Raw genomic sequence first — 18,916 nt, 5'->3', positions numbered from 1 at the left:
CAAACAACCAGACAAGCCCGGAAGGAAAAGAGCAAAATCAACATCCAGATAAAAGCTGCCATTGTCACCTCCCCACGGGTCTCACCCACATCTGTGTCACCCAGTCCACGACCAAAAGACAAGTGCAGTTTCTTCACGTGTCTCTAGGCTCCATGCGCCTCCTCCAGGTCTCCTTCTGGCTCCATCCTGCTTCCTTCCTTCCTCAGTCTCCTCTGCAGTTTCTCCTCTTCCTGCTCAACTCCACCCTCCCTTGGATGGGGCAGGGAACCTCCCCCTTTCCTGGGGACCACCCTGTTACACTATGAAGCCATCAGCAGCCTCTGCAGCATGAGTTCAATCCACAGGCCAGCCAGGGAGCTACTCCCATGGCACAGCAGACCTCTCTTGAGTCACTTGCTGCTCCCTCAGCAGTGTATTTCAGTCAGTCTGCCTGTTCTGTTCCTCACTCTGCCTCTGGTGACTCCCCCCCACCTCTGGCCTGTACCCCAGTTCTTGTATGCATAAATAAATAAATCTTTAAAAACAAAAATCTCAAAGCAGACATTCCAATAGCTTGCAAACATGAAAAAATGTTGACAAACTCTTATTATAAGAGAAATGCAAATTAACCACACTGTAATGCCACCTCACCACTGTCACTAGTCCATGAAATGAACAATTCCACGACTCATGAATGGCAAGCAGTAGGGGGCAGACAGGTGAGGGCACTCATAGAATCCCAAGCAGCCAATCATACCGGTCTGAAGGAGGCTTGACAACAGGGAATGCTAACCCAAAAGCACTGGGAGGGATTGTCAGATATAGGGAGTGAACCTGGGAGTGAACCCGCCCCTGGGGTCCTGTTGGCCCAGGGGAACCCCCACCCCAGAGCCAGGGAGGGGTTCATGGAGAACATTCTTGCATCTGAATTAATTCAGCTCTATTCTTGTTATTATTAATGACGCCCATGACTCTTTTGTGAGCTCTAATACCATCAGATCTGTTGTAGTTATTGTTTATGGTAGTCATGTAGAACTCGGTTGTGCGCTCACTGATCGTGAGCTCTTTTAGAGTTATTATTCATGCTGACCTGTAGAAGTCTGTGATCTCAACCTGAGTTGCCTGTTTGCACCAGAGGAGACTCATGATTCTTGCCTGTCCCCTTTCTAGAAAAGCCTTAGTTTTTAAAATTTTCAAGTGTGTGACCTCATAATACATTAGAAGCATTAATTTTTTATAATATTGACTCAAACCCAGCTTATTACCAGCTTTTGTGAATTTATTTTTAATAACTTGTATGCTCGACAGTAAACTTTTATCTGGATTTTAAATTTCTTTTTAAAACAATTAAGTAAAAGAATCTACCCAGAAGAAATTTAGTGGGTCAAAATCTTTTTTTCTAGACTCTGAACTAAAAGCACCAAGGTTGCACAAGAAATAATTCACCCTTTCCTTTTGCTTTATAATGCATTTTATTGCTTGTGAAATTCTTATATAAATTACGATTTGATTCTGGAGATCCTACTCAAAATACTCACCATCTATTATTCATCTTCTACCACTTAAATACCAGGCTGTGTTCAGATTGTTTCATTGCTTTCATTTTTCCCCAACATTTATTCCCAGTTCTTTTTTACCGATGAGATTTAAAAATACTCAAACTTAAATTGAATCATGTATGTTTTAATTGTAACGAAGATAGTGTAATAGTTTTTTTCTGCTTTTTGAAGACAATTAAGTACCAGTCATTTATTTTTCTTTGTCAAAGATAAAATTACTTGGCTGTTATTTCACTTTTGCTACCATTTCAAATATTTAATTAGCAAGCAATATTTAAAATAAAGCAAATACTAAAATGATCTGATTAAATTGGCTAAATACTTTGCCATTTTTTAATTTAAAAGATTTTATCTGGGGCCTCCACTGTGGCGCAGCGGTTGAGCGCTGGGTTGCGAAGCTGCCTGCAGCCTCTGCAGTGCCCGGTTCGATCCCCAGCTGTTCGATCCCACCAGAGGAGGGTCCCACATGGCGCGCAGACCTCTCCTGCTGCCCGCTGCTCCCCTCAGCAGTGTACCTCGGTCCTTCTGCCTGCTCTGCTCCCCGCTCTGGCTCTGGTGAATTCTCTCACCCTCCTACGCTTCTGACTGTACCCAGTGCTTGTATAAATAAATAAATAAATAAATAAATAATTCTTTAAATAAATAAATAAATAAAAAATATTTTATCTGTCTAAGACATTTAAAAGATTGTGGATTTTATCTCTCCAATAAACTACTGCAGAAGATAGAGAGATAAAGATTTGCCAAAAGTGCTGCAGACTTCCTACTGCCTGGAAGCTCAGCAGCCACCCAGGAGATCAGAAGTGGTGTGATAGACAGTATACAGGAAAGCCAGCTGAGGCACTGCCCTCAAAGCCAATCCTTTTGGAGGCAAGCACAGGGCAGGTTCACTATGGATATGAGAAGATGGACAAAGAATCTCGGAGGCCTTGGTGGATTTTCCAGGCTTTAATGCTCTCAGGGAACCAGGTACACAGGCACACCAGGTAGGGAGGCTGGCATACAAGGAGGCAGGCTCTGCCAGGCAGGGGGGATGGGAGCAGGCAGGCAGACATGCAAGCCTTCCAGCCTTCCATGGATCTTTACACTCTTTCTTTCTCTGGTGTCCTCTTGTAATCTTGCCTCTCCTGAGTCACACGACTTGTCCTCTTGTAGCCATCATCCCTCTCTGAGTGACACCACCCTTATTGCCCTGGCTCTAGGCTCAGGTATGCACACTTACTATGCCCGCACCAATGCTCCAGGTTTCCACACTCACACACCCGTGCTCCCAGCCCACTCCCAAGTGCCTTCTTCATTAAAGCGATCAAGGCGGCAGGTGATAGCAACAGAGGCTGCTGATGTAAAAAGCCTGATGCATTCACTTACCCTACACCATGCAACGGGAATTGTGCTGGAATAAGTGGGAGTTGAAGCCAAACAGGCAAATTCTGCCCCCACCTTGGGGCCCAGGTTGAAAAAACAAGACAAGTTTTGGGAAATGTGTATAAGGGACTTTTTACACCTACAGTTTTATGTTTTCTTAAATATAACTAGAAAAGCCACATGTCTTCTCAACTCCAGACTGAAGTTGAGGTTTAAAGAAACAAGACACAATGGTGAATATCAACAGATGAGACTGAGGAGTGCCTGAGAGCAGATTTCTAATGCTAAGTGATGTAAAGAGCAAAGTCCCTTGTGAACTCAGCATGGAGTACCTGCTATTTTCTGACCAATGAGAATCTAATTCTTGGAGGATGATGTTGCAGCAAGCCTGCAGGGAAGTAAGGGTGGGAGGGCATGTGTGGGGGTGTAGAATAAGGAAGCTGTTAGGGCTTCCAGCCCACTGGGAATCTCTACTCTTTCCCTTTGGGCTCCATCTGGCCTCCTCTCATGGTCCTGCCTTTCTGTAGTCACTCACCCTCTAATAGCTGTTCCGCCATAGTTGTCCTGTCTGCGTGATGCCACCCTTATATCTCCACTCTCTGTAGAGTTTTGTGAGGGCAAGAACAGGTTAAGGTTATACAAGCAAGCATGGTGGGCAGACATATCTTGGAGGTTCAAACATGTGAGTTGCATATTGAATAACGGTCTACCTTGTGCATATTGATCTGTCATCTCTTTCCATTTGCTTTAGTTTCAAGTAATATTCAGTGTAGTTTTGTAGGCTCTTGATTTGCCAGGACCCAGGGATGCAATCATGGAATTGCCAAAAACAGTGCCCATCTGTGCATTTATTAAATGGGGTTTCACTACTACACTACACTGGCATCAATACTCTCTAGGTAAAACCAGGCAAGTGTTGCTGTTGCCAATTCCCTTATCTTTTTACATTTTTGTAATGCTGAGTTACTGCAAGTGCAAGTATATAATATCATCTTGTTATAATTGTACATAAAATTCTTCTTATCCTATTACCCATATTAGTTCCATTTTCCTTGGCAAGTTATTAGCTGTCATGTCTTGGTCTGCAAGCTGTTGAAGGTCATTTTCTAGATAAGATATACAGTTGTTTTATCTCAATTTTCCTATTAGTAATAAGCTTTGACTATCAGGAATGTAAGATAGAATTTCATTTATGATCATTACCAAATTCAAGTAAGTATTAAATGAAAAGTGCCTAGTATTGTATAATGAAGGGTAATTGAAACTTTGTGGAAAGCAATTGGTATTTTAAATAAGCTTGTCTGTAGACATTGTTTGTCTAAAACTATTTTAAAGGGCTTCATTAAGCTCTATACCTTTAAATCTATTTTACTATTTTAGTCATTTTACTAGCTATGGAACTACAGCCATCTACCTTTGGCAGTTTCTTTCTGACACCCACAGATGCATCCACCCACATACTCACCACGCAAATCTACACTCTGACTCACATTCAGAACGACTGTCAAAAAACCCCACTCCCTGTCTAACTAAAGTGTTCCTTTCAAACACATGCTATTTGTTTGATTTATTTCCATATATCTGTAAGTCAGCTGAGTCTTATAGGGTCTATCCAGTACCCTAGAGCCTGCATGTATGTTTTCTCATATGGATTTGGTAAACCTGCTACATAGTCAAGTCTATTAAGGTCATAAAGTCCTGGTGAACTGCTATTTTACAACACTTCTAACACCAAATGTATGGTTTAGGGATTTTATCACACCTGGAAATATTTACTATAAATGAATTCTTAGTTATCCAAATGTTAGCAATTATTCCTAATTTCAATATTATATTAAAACTTGCAACATATCCAGGGCTATCATGTTAATTAACCTGGAAATGAGAGTAATTAAATTCAACATCATTAAATCAAGCAGTTTATATGGGAAGGAAGAAATGATGCAACTCATTTATTAAATGCCAGCAGAGAATCATTTCGCTTATCTAGATCATTCTTTTATTCAGGGACATCTAGTGTCTGTCACTTACCTGGGATCCAGATAGAAAGGATAAGACTGAACTTCCACATAACATCCTGAAGCTTTTTTTTTTAACTTTTTTAGTGCATTACCCAGAGGCATTTACTGTATGCTCATATAATTTTATTTTACATAGATTATAACCAAATTTTTTACCAATCCGCCCCCTGATTAGGAGTATCAAGTTAAAACAATAAATCTAAAAGAGGCTGGTAAAGACAGGTGGCATCTGGCACTGTAAAGTGACAGCTGACAATCTCATAGCAAAGCAGACCACAGAAAATTTGTGAGAAGTTAGTGTGGGAATATACCACTCGATACACTCCAGGACTATGTAAGGTATTGTTGCTTTATAGCACAGAAAATTGAGTTTTATAATGATGCTAATGAGTCATCGAAGAAAGCTCAATTTGACTTTTTGAGAGGTTAGAAGTATGTAACCCATTTATTAATACAGAAGTACATATTAATTACTTTAAAATTCAATCTTTATAGAAGAGGATAAAGAGAGATTGATAATAGTCTCCTGATTCCTATATCTTTCTGGTACTGTCCTAAGTACTTCCCAGGGATTTCTTGGATATGAGACAAAATTCTAAAAGTGCGCTGATAGGAGTTCAAGCATCAATGCCTGGCCAGCTCAACATCCTTTATAAAATATGCCAACAAATCTAAGAACCCTAGTAAGGTGGCATAAAAATTACAAGCAGCTTGGTTTAGCAGAAGGACTGTCTTCTTAGCCTGGTCATCCCCTGACCTCCTGGTTCCTTTTCAAATCTGGACCAGAAGGGAGAAAAAAATCACCAAGTTCCTACCACTTCCGTTGCCTCATCTTCAGAGGCCGTATCTACAGGAGCTAATTTTCCCATGGACCCCAAATCAGTCTGCTCATGAAATTTAGGATTTCACATGGAACCTGAAAAGACTAAGCAGGAACCAGATTTGGGCCAAAAGATCTGTCAGAATGTTTTTTATTTGCTGGAGGGATAAAAAAGGGTGTTTAAAACAACAGGCAATGGCATGATGCTGAATTTAAATAAAAGCTTATACCATTTGAAGTAAATGTTTGCTCTGCAAGAAAAAAACTTCCATTTTTAACCACTCTTTGTGACCTCTCTTTGTATAGATTGAAATTGAAAGATCTATCTATAGGAAAATGAAACTTGTCAGGTAGCACATGAATTTACAATGCATTCAAAATGCAGACTGGGCTGAGGTTATCAAAATAGTCCTACATCAAAATAAGAAGTGCTGTGAGTCCAGAGGGTCATCCCAGTGATAGCCACCTGGTTTCTTAGAGGATTAGAGCCTGGGCTAGCCTCCATGGTGGCAAAGCCATGTTTTATCAAAATGGTATAATTAAGAATGGGTGGCAATCTAACCTCTCTTCCCAAGAGTTCCATGGTGCTTTTTAAACATGTTTATAAATATTTGCTTTTGTGAAATTTTAGAGGGAGCTTTCCATACAAACATTTGGCTTCTAATGAGTCATCTCCAGTCTGGTTCACACCCAAAAGCTTCCTACAGGCTATCAGTGAATATTGGGCTAGATAACTGCATTATTTTTATTACTTACTTCAATGAAGATGGAAAAAGATGATGGAGGGAGAAAGACATATCAGATAAACATATTAACAACCTTGTTTCTTTATAAGAGTTTAAGAAATATGTAACAATACTGTACCATTTGAGCTCAACTTAATCCTGGTATTATTAGATTTGTTTGACTTTTTGAAAAACATCTGGCTAATTATATCTATGTTACATTTTTTCTAGTCATGTATATTTACTAGCAACAGACATTTCAGAATTTGAATCATTCGCATTAAATTTCACTTTTACTATTGTAAATTAAGTTATTGGATCCTAAAACTATCTACAAAAACAACTGAGAGAATAAATCTTCCTCTTTTGTTCCCTACTGAAATGGAAGAGAATGATGGTATTTAGTGAAGATTTTAGTTAAGTTTTTTCTGATTTTTTTAATTTATTTATTTTTATTTATACAAGAACTGGGGTACAGGCCAGATGCACGGGAGGGCGAGAGGATTCACCAGTGACAGAGCATGGAACAGAACTGGCAGACTGATAGAAACACACTGCTGATGGGAGCAGCTGGCGAGACAGGAGAGGTCTGCTTACCACGTGGGTTGCTCCGAGGCCAGCGGGATCGAAACCGACACTGCAAAGGCTGGGGACAGCTTTACAGCGCCCAGCTCAACCACCTGGAGGCCCTGCAAAGCTTTTTTAACGTATATAAGGTAGCAACAGTTATGAAGCTTGTGAACTAGCAATGAATCCCTCTATTTTTATTCCCAAGGGGCAGAATTTGGGGACAGTATGTATATTGGGATGAAGATGGCAATATGAAAAAAGAAACTAAAATTGCAAAATAGTACTAATGAAAGATTTTGCCAAAGAGAAATAAGTAGAAATAATATACTATTTATTTCATTTATTGAATTAGCAAAAGGATGATAAACTCAGGGCCAAGATATCTTGAATTACACTGGACGATGCCAGTCATGCTTTATTTGCACAGAATTATCTTTGTTTTCTCTTATCTCCCAAAAATATTCTTCCCATTTTTCTTGAAATATATACATCTCTTTGTCTACATTTCACTCTCCCCTATTTTCAAAGGAATTTGGAAATAAAAATGATCATTTTTGTCCTTACTATAAGAAAAATGATGTAATCATACATTGATGAATGGAAATTGTCACTTAGCCTCAGCATGAAGAGATAATAAGGAACAGTGAGGATTGTGTTAAAAAGAAAAGCACATGACCATCTAATTATAAGGAAAGAAATGCAATTTTATAATGAGTAAAATATTTGAACATGTTACCAAAGAATATATATGGTTGACAAGTACATGAAAAGATGTTAAGTAATCTTTAGTAATTAGGGAAATGAGAATTAAAACCAAAATGAAACACTAATTGTTGTGAGGATAGTTGAAATTAAAAACACTGAGCACATTGTATACCTAAAATTATTTCTCAATTTTGAAACTTTTTAAAAAACACCGAGCATATCAGCTGCTGGTGAACTGAAATTCTCTTCCTTTTTGATGAGAATGAAAAGTCCTTTGGAAAGCAATATGACAATTTCTTTAAAAGTTAAACATATACTTACCAACTGTATATGATACAGCGATTTTATCACTCCTCGCCCAAAAGAAAAGGAAGCATATGTCTAAATAGGACATACATGTATGTGTGTGTGTGTATATATATGTCTATAATGATGATCATATATAGAATGTTCACAAGCACTTTATTTAAAACATCCCCAGGGCCTCCCCTGGTGGCGCAGCGGTTGAGCGCTGGGCTGCGAAGCTGCCAGCAGCCTCTGCAGCACCAGTTCAATCCCCGGCTGCCTGGTGAGGGTCCCACATGGCGCGCAGACCTCTCCTGCCTCCTGCTGCTCCCCTCAGCAGTGTACTTCGGTCCTTCTGCCTGTTCTGCTCCCTGTTCTGGCTCTGGTAAATTCTCTCACCCTCCCGCGCTTCCAACTGTACCCTGTGCTTGTATAAATAAATAAATAAATCTTTAAAAAAAAAAAAAAGGTCCCCAAACTGGAAACATTCTAACTGTTCACCAACATGTAAATAAGTAGACGATTTTTGGAATATCAACAGTAGACTACTATTCAGCAGCAGAAATAAGTGAATTCAACACATAAAAAAATGGATGAATATCCAATTATACATAGTGACATAGCCAACCAAAGTAGAGAAAATGCTATATGATTATATTTATTAAAAAATTCTAGAAAATGTAAATTAACCCTTAGTGATTGAAAGTGATCAGTGCTTCCTCTAGAGAGTCAATGACAGGAAAAGAATGAGAAACTACAAAGGGGGCATAAGGAATCTTTGGTGAATATGCTCATCAATTTACCAAATTATGCACTTCGATAAGTATAGTTTATTGTGTGTCATTATACTTTAATTAAGCTGTTGAAAAAATAAAAATAAATCTCATGTCATTGATGTACAATACCTGATACGTGGATCAAAGACGGTAACATGGTTATGCTATTTCCTCGGCAACTCACAGGATGTGACCTAACAAGTCAGGGAACGTAGAATACCCGGAGGTCATGTCTGTGTGACAGGGTGTTGAGAGTTTTAATTCAGGAGATAAACAGATGTACAAGCTCTACTATGTGGTGGGAGGTATTATGCTGGGATCTGGTGATACAGAGTTGAATCAGACAGAAACTGTGCCATTAAAGGAGTCAAGATCATGACTCAGGTAAACGGAAATTTGTATAAGTCCCATCCAGAAGCACATAGAGAGGCTCATACCAGGCAGAACTGAAACTGAGCACTGGAATATCAATAAAACTAAATTGGCTCAGGAGGTATCTCTGAGAACCAGGTTCTGGCCCACTGACATCAAGTGTGAGCCACTCGGCAAGGGTTGTGGGCAGGGCAGACTCTTTCAAAGGGTGGGTAAGGTGTGTGCCCAAAGAAGGAAAGCACACACGTATGGAAATGGTCCATGTGAAGGAAAATGGAGAAACTGGCTGGCCTGGGGTGGCAAGCCCACAGAGAGAAGAGAGAAATAATGCACCAGGAACTGGGGTGTCATGTGAGCGGGCTCAAGTTGGAATACGAGGGTCTCTTGAACCTACACTGAACAAGTGGAGCTTCGGTGGGAGGCACCGATGCGGAGCTACAAAGCATCTTCCTCAGTGCAGAGAGACCTGTGGTCAGATTAGAGGATGAATTGAATCCTCTCCCGTGGCTCTGAACACTGGACGTATAGTTAAGGACTTGCAGGCAGTCAGAGGAATAGATTCAAAGTAAGGCCAGTTTCACATAAGGCCAGAGGGAGGATTCAGTCACTGCTCACCAGCAGGGACACACATGATCTTAGAGGAATGAGAGTCAAAAGGCTTTGACAAGGAGCCAGGAGAAGACACTATTCAACACAGGACAGAAACTGGTGCCTCTGGGGTCTAATGAGAAATGATCAGTGTGTGTTTTGTGGACCAAGCTAAGGGGCTAAAAGTCAAAGACCACAGTCAATCTTGGAAGAAAACTCAGGACAGGGCCTCCCCAGTGGCACGGCAGTTGAGCACTGGGCTGCAAAGCTGCCCGCAGCCTCTGCAGCACCGGTTCGATCCCCGGGTGAGGGTCTCAAAGGGCGCCCAGACCTCTCCGGCCGCTCTAGCTGCTCCCCTGAGCAGTGTACTTTGTCAGTCTGTCTGTTCTACTCCCCGCTGTGGCTCTGGTGAAATCTGTCACCCTCCTGCGCTTCTGACTATACCTAGTGAAGGAAGGAAGGAAGGAAGAGAGAGAGTGAGAAAGAGAGAGAGAAAGAGAGAGAGAAAGAGAGAAAGAGAGAGAGAAAGAGAGAAAGAGAGAGAGAGAGAAAGAGAGAGAGAAAGAGAGAGAGAAAGAGAGAAAAAGAGAAAGAGAGAAAGAAAGAAAGAGAGAAAGAAAGAAAGAGAGAAAGAAAGAAAGAAAGAAAGAAAGAAAGAAAGAAAGAAAGAAAGAAAGAAAGAAAGAAAGAAAGAAAGAAAGAAAGAAAGAAAGAAAGAAAGAAAGAAAGAAAGAAAGAAAGAAAGAAAGAAAGAAAGAAAGAAAGAAAGAAAGAAAGAAAGAAAGAAAGAAAGAAAGGAGAGAAAGAGAGAGAGAGAAAGAAAGGAAGGAAGGAAGGAAGGAAGGAAGGAAGGAAGGAAGGAAGGAAGGAAGGAAGGAAGGAAGGAAGGAAGGAAGGAAGGAAGGAAGGAAGGAAGGAAGGAAGGAAGGAAGGAAGGAAGGAAGGAAGGAAGGAAGGAAGGAAGGAAGGAAAGAAAGAAAGAAAGAAAGAAAGAAAGAAAGAAAGAAAGAAAGAAAGAAAGAAAGAAAGAAAGAAAGAAAGAAAGAAAGAAAGAAAGAAAGAACTTAGGACACACAGAAACCAGAGTTGGCCAGAGAGAAATAGGAAATACATCAACACACCTCCCAAGGGTGCTGGCTTTGTTTGCAATTGCCCAGGGACTCTGACTCTGTCCACTCTGGCACACCTCTACAGACCTATAAACAAGATGGAGGGGATCAAGTGATCACTCTATAATGCTTTTAAGTTTTTTTGTACATTGGAAAATGTACACAATAAAATAACCAAAAAATGGCCAAAAATTATACCCCATCTCTCTGTGCTCTTGGAATATGATTGTACACATTTTCCCAGTGAGAAGTGGACTGTTTTCTACTCTGTGAACCTGGGTTGGCCATGCAAGTTGATTGGAACAGTGGGGCATTTGCAAATATGACATACATGGAGGTTTGAAAAGGGCTTGTACGCTGGGCCTTACCATTTTATTGTCCTTGGGGACCCTGCATCTACCATCGATCATATAACCATCCTGGGCTAGACTCTTGGTTTATGATAAACACATGCTCAGTTGCCCTGTCACTTCAACCTCCAACCAGCAACCACCACACTCCTTTGTGGCACCATTAGCTGCTACCTGATCACAGATGTGCGACTGAGCCCTGCAGAGAACAGACCAACCACCCAGCAGAGCACATCTCAATTTGGCAACCCACAGAAATGTGAGTTGTGGTGGTCATTTTAAGCAAATAAGTTTTGAGGAAATTAGCTATGAGGCAAACGTTCACCAATACTTTCTGCCCAGCATGCCTCCAACTTCACTCTGAGGGAGCGGTGTGAGAAGAATAACCTGCGGCCTCTGATATCACTGGCAAATTTTTAGGGAGAGGTCAGTGGTCATCCCTGGGGGCTACAGGGATGATGACATGGGATGGGGACAGTGTGACATGAGAGCAAGGCTCAGTGTGACATGGGAGAAGGCTCAGTGTGGTAAGGGAGGGGTCTCTAGTTCCTAGAGGGGCTAGTTCATATTTAAGTTGAGGGCAAGTAGTTGCCAGGCTGAGAGGTGGAGGCCGCCCACAATTAGTAAGGGCTGGTGAGTGAGCCTAAGGGAACCAGAGCCGCAGCAATACTGGGGAGGGCAAGGAAGGCAGGTAGTACCGGCGAGCTGAGAGCTCTCTTTCTGCTAAAGGAGAGCAAAGTCTTGGCTTATACTACCTGTCTCTGGGGGGTCACACATCTCACCTTGGAGAAATTTCTGGGACTATGTTGGGAGGGCAGACACTCCAGAGAGAGAGGGTCTGGCTGTGTGTCCTCCCTCTGATGCCCTCCTCCCTTAGTTCCGAGCACCTCACTCCCTTGGGCCTCCCCACGCCTCCTTGTAACTTCTCCCTTTGCAAAGCTTCCAGGAGGTCAGCCTGTTGGCAGTTCTCATCCCCCGGCCCTCCCAGGTGATCTTGCTGGGAAAGGGTTGGAGACTGCAGATATGAGCCACCACTTTCTAGCCTTCAGCATTCTGGCAGTGATTGGTGAGTGCAGCTTCCTATTGTGGATTAAATTTTTTTTAAGTTCATATTGGAGGAAAGTGCAGGAAATGGCCCTAGATTAGAGGGGTGGAGAAATCATCAGTTAGATAAGATTTCAGAACTCCAGTGATTGGCAGATTTTTAGAACACAAAGTATCCTCAAGAGCCCATGGATTTTCCTCTGGCTCCTTGGGCACAAAAGGAGATCGGGGCTGAGAGAATGAGACCTGACTCAGGGGGTGGTGTCGGCAGCAGAATGGGATGTTGCTGTACAGCTAGGAAGGAAGCTAAGAGAAAAGAAGGAAAAGTCCAGAGGAAGGAAGGGAAGACAGGTGAAGTGAATAAGAGGTAAACACAGAGAGGAGTCTAAGGGAAAGTCAGCAAAGGATCCTGAAATATTTCTGTAATTCCTCAAATATCAATAACAGAGTGGTCATTTCAAAGCAAAACCACATAAAGCACCTGCCCCTGTCACTTTCCCTTACCTGGCAGCAGTAACAGTTATAATCATAAAACAAACACCTGCTCAAGTGAGGTCATTTTGGAAACTCCAGCCAAAGAAGATGAAAAATGGACCAACCTTGCTTTTCCTGTACTCAGAAAATGAGCCTTGTCTGGGGACCCTGATCCACGAACAGTGGATTCTCACCGCAGCCCACTGCTTCTTGCCGTGAGTGATGAGGGTCATGGAGGGAGAGGTTTCCCACCCTTAGCCACTGGGATTGCTCAGGGGGGACTGATGCTCCATTGCGAGGAGACTTGCACAGGGGCCTGTCAAGACTGAGGATTGATTGGACCAAGTTGGGGAGAGTTCCAAGAGGCTCTGAGCCAGATTCCTACATGGGATGATGTGGATGGAGGGAATCGGGGAAGCCGAGGACCAGGGGGTGGACCAATAAGGAAAAAAACCCTGCACACCCTGCAGTCTGGGTCTCAGAAGTCTGGAATTGCAATGGAAAATGCTTGTTTGCCGGGCTAGGAGATGGATGTCTTGGCAATTTATGGAGGAAATCCTTGAAAGTCTAAGCATGTTAGGGAGAAAGAATGTAGGATGAACAACAGAATATTGCAGTCCTCATTAATACTTTATGAAATTTTCTAGATTACTTAAGGTAGATATTGCTTCAAAAGAGATATCACTAAACAAGACGGATAAGTTAATACCTGAAATATTTCTGCAACACCCAAATTTTACCATGGATACTCCTGATAACAACCTCATGCTCATCAAGCTGAATGTTCCTCTAAAGCTCACGCAGGTTAGCCTGGCAGTTCAGCCTGACACCATGGATGACAGAGAAGGAGAGAAGTGCACTGTCTTTGCCTGGGGCTGGTCTGAGTGGAACTATCGTAAGTTACCCCACAGGACAGGCACTTAGTGTTCCTTGAACCCACTTAGTGAGGATCATTGCAGAATGATTGTTATAGATCATGCGAGGCAGATGGGGTTTGATCATTTATATATCTTAGCCTTCATACTTATTCAAATGGAAACTGAGGCCCAGTGGAGACTTGAAGTGATAACACAGTTATTTAGGGCTGGAGTTCTGGAAATTAGTTTGTTTGCCCATCACCACGGTGATGGTGAAAAGGCATGGGGGAGGAATAGAAGAGTTTGGAGGGTAGTCCCATGAGTGAAGCTGAGTGGGCTTATTCATTATACACTTACTGACAAGTCTTCACAAATAAAAACCTGCACACACCAGCACAGGGCATGCAGTTACAGCACTGGAACCAGCGTTGTGGCTTCCCATTTTTTATATTTTTTCCTTCTCTGATTTCATTTTAATTGTTTTTTCTTTAAGTGAATGATAGAGAGGTTAATAACAGAAAAAAGTAATAACAGAAGGAGAGAGGAAAGAGAGATGAATACATACAGTACCAAAGAGAGAAGCAGTGTGTGTGTGTGTGTGCCCGCTTGCACACATGCACACACTTGCATACAACATGTGGGCCCATTCTCAGTCACAGGCCTTGAACCCGATATACAGATGAACAGAAATGTCTTCTTTCTCCCAAATGCATTGTGCCAAGAGATTGAAAAATCAGTGACAATTCAAATGACAAAAAAAATGTTCTGTGCAGGATCAAATATCAACACCATGAGTCTATGTAAGGTAACTCTTTCCCCTCTGCCTCTCCTAAGTTTGGTTTAGGAGATATTTTTGGTCCACCTATCTTCCTCAAACCAATCAAACTAGTATCCTGTCTCTTCATCCAAGAAGATTATCCAAGTAAATGGGATCCAGGAAGGAATGTTTCTTCCATCCAGTCACAAATGAACCTAGACCTCAGGCTGGAAACATCTCAGAGCGGTCTGATTTCTCAGACTTCCTCTGATGTGGCCTTGGGTGAGTGGTGGGACAGCCCAATATGGCCACCAGAATTTTCTTCCAATCCTTATTATTGAAACCTTTTATTCTGGGACCCTCAGCTCAGGGCTTGTTATTAGACATCCCTGTTTGGGCTGCCCTGCCTGATCCTCCTCTTCTCCTCCTAACAGGAAATGAGTGCTGCCCCAATCCTGTGCCAAAATCAGCTCTATGGCATCCTGTCCTGGTCGAAAGGGTGTGCTCTGAGAGGTGATGTTGGCTACTACACCAGGATCTCCCACTACACAGACTGGATCCTCAATGTCATCAGAACCTACTGAGCTTCTCTATTCCATATCCTAGGGGCAAGACTGGGTCTATCGCCTTTGGTCTTTCCTTTCCTTGCAGCCTCCGAACAAGATGGAAATGGAATCTTTGGCTCCAAGGGATTTGTCTTTATTCTTTTCTCTTGATTCAATCCAGCCCAGATGGTCATCAAAGGACTTGAGCTGGACAGTGTCTCATAAATGCTTAACTTGTCACTACTCTTTTCTTCTCCTCCTTCAAAGTCCTACTCACCAGCCCTGGTTTCCTCAAACTGATCTAGACTGTTCTCTTCCCACCACCCTCCAGAAACATATGGGACTGGGATGTGACAGCCAGATGTGGGCACCTCAAGGTCACTCTTTGGTCTGACATCACTTAGAGCGGAGTCAGGCTTCAGCCTGACCTTCTCCCCCGCCATAGGTGATAAGGCTGAAGAAAATGCTGGTAAGCTAAATGGGCTGCTGGCAATGCAATTATGAAAAATGGAGATGAAATTTTCATGACAGCAAGAACTATTCTGGTTTTTAAAATGTCTGGAGGGCCTCTCTGGTGGTGTAGTGGGTTGAGCACCGAGCTGGGACGCTGTCCGCGGCCGGCCTTGGAGATACCCACATGGCGCAGCAGACCTCTCCTGTCTTGCCCACTGCTCCGCCTAGCAGTGTATTTCAGTCAGTCTGCCTGTTCTGTTCCCTGCTCTCTGATGAATCCTCTCACCCTCCCGCACAGCTGGCCTGTACACTGGTTCTTATATGCATAAATAAATAAATAAATCTTTAAAAACAAAAAGAGTTTCAATGCTTAAAAAATAAATAAATAAAAATGTCAGGAGAGAAAGCAGAAGGGTGAATGGGGATGGGTCTGACCACTGATAGGAAAATAGGGGTGATCCTTTGAGAGATTTTTTTCTAATGCTAAGCACAGAAAAGTCGAAGTTAGATGATTTGAAAGGGAATACTAGAAAGACAAGAAGTGGGTGGTGAAACCAAGGTGAGTATTGTTGTGTGCATGTGAATTTTCACCTGCACATCGTTGTGTTTAGATTGGAGAGGGTGTGTGTACAGAATTATCTTACTAATCTAAAAAAATCCTTCCTTCTCCATTTGCCAATCAGCTGATATTTGTCTAATTCCACTTTTATCTGCTGTTATCCTACCTTTACAAATGTTTAAAAACTGAAACATGTCTTATACTTTTTGTTACAGCATTTTCAGTTGGAAATTGTTTAAGAAATTGCTAAAACTAATCTGGAGAGTTTTTGTGTATGGGCGATGCCCCAAAGATAATGTCTTCTATAACAATAGTGAAATGTCAAAACTAGAAATTCCTACTGGTGCAATGCTGTTCACTGAGATGCAGAACCTAATATGGAGTTCACTTGTTTTTCTTTACTTACACTTTATTAGGGCCAAAATTTAAAATCTGTACATTTGTGGATTCCTATAACTATCACACATACAGATTCCAGGTGTTCTATCACCAGAAAGAAATCTAATGTGTTACCCTTGATAATCACACGTCCTTCCAAGCCTGAACCCTTGTAATCCCTGACCTAGTCCTCATCACTACAATTTTGTCACTTCAAGGGTGTTATTATGTAATACATACAACTTCATGCTCTTTTTTTCTTTTGTGATGTTCCAAGTGTCTTTTGGAACATTTCATTTATCTTGGAACACCTTCACTTTGCCATTCTTTTAGAACTGGGCTGCTGGTGACAAATTTTAGCATTTCCTCACCTTTCCTGAAGGACAATTTCTGAATAAGGAATTCTGGGTTGACCATATGTTCTTTTCATGATTTGGAAAATGTTTGCCTGTTCCTTCTGTCTTTCATTTTCTGAGAAAATATTTGGAGTCGCTTGAATCTTTCTTCTCCTGTTAGTAGCACATGGCTTATCTCTGGTTCTGGTTGCTTTGAAAATTTCTGTCTTTCTTTTCAGAAGTTTGACATGATGCGCCTGGCTGTGAATTCTTCGAAGTTGGTCCAATACATCCTTCCTCTTTTCAGAGGCCAGGAGAAGAGTCAATCAAGCTGGTGCTTGTTCTGCCTTATAGGCCCTTTGGGGGCCCCACCCTAAAAGCCTGATTGAATCATTTTCAGTTCTAAGCATCTGATTGGCCTTTTTATCACCAATCAGCTGATTTTGCATTTTCTTTTTGTTGTTGTTGTTTTGTTTTGCATTTTCAATCCAAATAATTAACTATAAATTGAGCTTGAAACTTATTGGTCCATTTAGAATCCTAGAGCCAGATATAAAAGCAGGGGTGGGGGGGAGTCCAGCCCAGCCTGCATTCAGGGCAGGGCAGGATTGTGGGAGCCATGGCTGAAGCAGGCCTCACTGGGGTTGAGGGAGTGGGAACATCCACAGGCGATGAGCTGAGGCTGCCACCACTCAGTCCCAACATAGATACCTTACCCTGTGGCCTCCGGGTGCCACAGGAACTCCGTTATAGCTCTATTTTCCTACAGATAGAGCGAGGTTACTTGGTATGCTCAATGATTTCAATTTTCTTTGCCATTTTCATGAGCAAGGTACCTTGAAGAGCCTCATATTTACCTACAGTTCTGACCTTCTTGGTGCATTTTGCCATGTTGCCATAAACAAGGGCCGAAACCAGAGAGCCTGGTTGATGATTTTCCATATTTGTGTACTTTAAAATTTTTGTATTTGATCTAATGGTATCCTTCTAAATCTAAATATAGTGCAGAATAAGAAAGGCTTCCAGCTCCAGGGCAAAACCCCTTGGGAGTTCAATTTAGAGCCTTTATACTATCAGATAAAAAAGTATTCTTTTTAGGATTAGTCAAGCTAATTTAATAGTACCATTTTAAACCTTTTATCAGGAAATCCTCAATTTCTTGTATTTGTTCAGATACATTATTATCAAATATAGATTGGTGCAAACTCTAAATCACAATATTTTCTACCAGTCTCATGAATTTTGTCTGTAAGACCTGGTTATATTTTCATTGATTCTATTAAATGCTATTTTTCTGAAACAAATGGATCCTTTTTATTTCTAATACTGTGTTTATTTCACTGAAAGCTTTTTCCCTCAGGCTTCGTGTCAGTGCACACATTCTGTGTCACCCATTTGTGCTCCTGATTTTCATTTCTCCTTCATGCTATCGCCCATAGATGAAGGAGGTGGAACAAATGTGTCAAAACTGTATGTGAGGGGTGGGTGAATGGCTGAATGTGTAGGTATGAAAATGTGGGTGTGTGTTTAAGACTGCATCTGTCGGTATGTGGGAGCAAAAGTTCAAAGAGCAAGAATGTGTGCTAGAATTCAGTGGCTGCTCAAAACTGCATAATGGTTTTGTTTTTTTATTTCAGTTTTCAATTAAAACTCTGGTTTTCAGTTTTTGAATATTGTGCGTGTACATTGTTAAGATCTCACATTAATATAAATCCATGAAATTTAATAGAATCCATGAAATTTTTAGGAAACTGTTGCAAAGATCTTGCTATGAAATGTCATCTATCATCCTTGAAATATAACATTTCACAACACTATATGACCACTGTCTAATATGTTTATATTTAAATCATTCATATGTTCTTAATTACTTTTTGACCTTAAACTTGAGAAGATGAAAGAGCTGAAACTTGACTTTATCTGATCCTTTGTTTTGGGATGAAATGCCCTTAAAATTTATCACAACCCCCTCCCCTACACACACACCAATATATCCCTATTTTTGCAGCAATTTGTTTTTCAACCTGAATTTTAATGTTAAAAGCTTTGGATAAACTGATTTTCTAAGCATAACAAGTAGATTTTACTATGATTTCCCCCCCACAATAAATCAATAGCTCAAGGGCACTTGTATAAGAATCAATATTCTTAGATTCTGCTTTAGATTTAATCCTAACCTGGCACATAATCCTGAGCAAGTAATGTTATTATTCAAAACACAGTCCTCGCATAAACTGAGGTGGTTTAATTAGATAATCTCCAAGGCCTTTTCAAGGTTCATGATTCCTTA

At 41.3% G+C, this 18,916-nt stretch overlaps 1 protein-coding gene across 1 annotated transcript; it reads left to right on the top strand.

Annotated features, from left to right (window-relative positions):
• Positions 1-12,850: 12,850 nt before the first annotated feature.
• LOC311188233 (serine protease 58-like) lies at positions 12,851-14,940 on the top strand (the record flags this gene model as incomplete). The annotated part of the gene is made up of 4 exons (XM_084259381.1): positions 12,851-12,957; positions 13,390-13,637; positions 14,373-14,404; positions 14,791-14,940. The coding sequence occupies 4 exons, from the start codon at positions 12,851-12,853 to the stop codon at positions 14,938-14,940; spliced, it is 537 nt and encodes a 178-aa protein (XP_084115507.1).
• Positions 14,941-18,916: the final 3,976 nt, after the last annotated feature.

This window comes from Talpa europaea (genome assembly GCF_964194135.1).
Source record: "Talpa europaea genome assembly, chromosome: 1".
Classification (NCBI taxonomy): Eukaryota; Metazoa; Chordata; class Mammalia; order Eulipotyphla; family Talpidae; genus Talpa; species Talpa europaea.
Note: the sequence above shows the minus strand (reverse complement) of the source record. Positions and strands in the feature narration are given on the sequence as shown.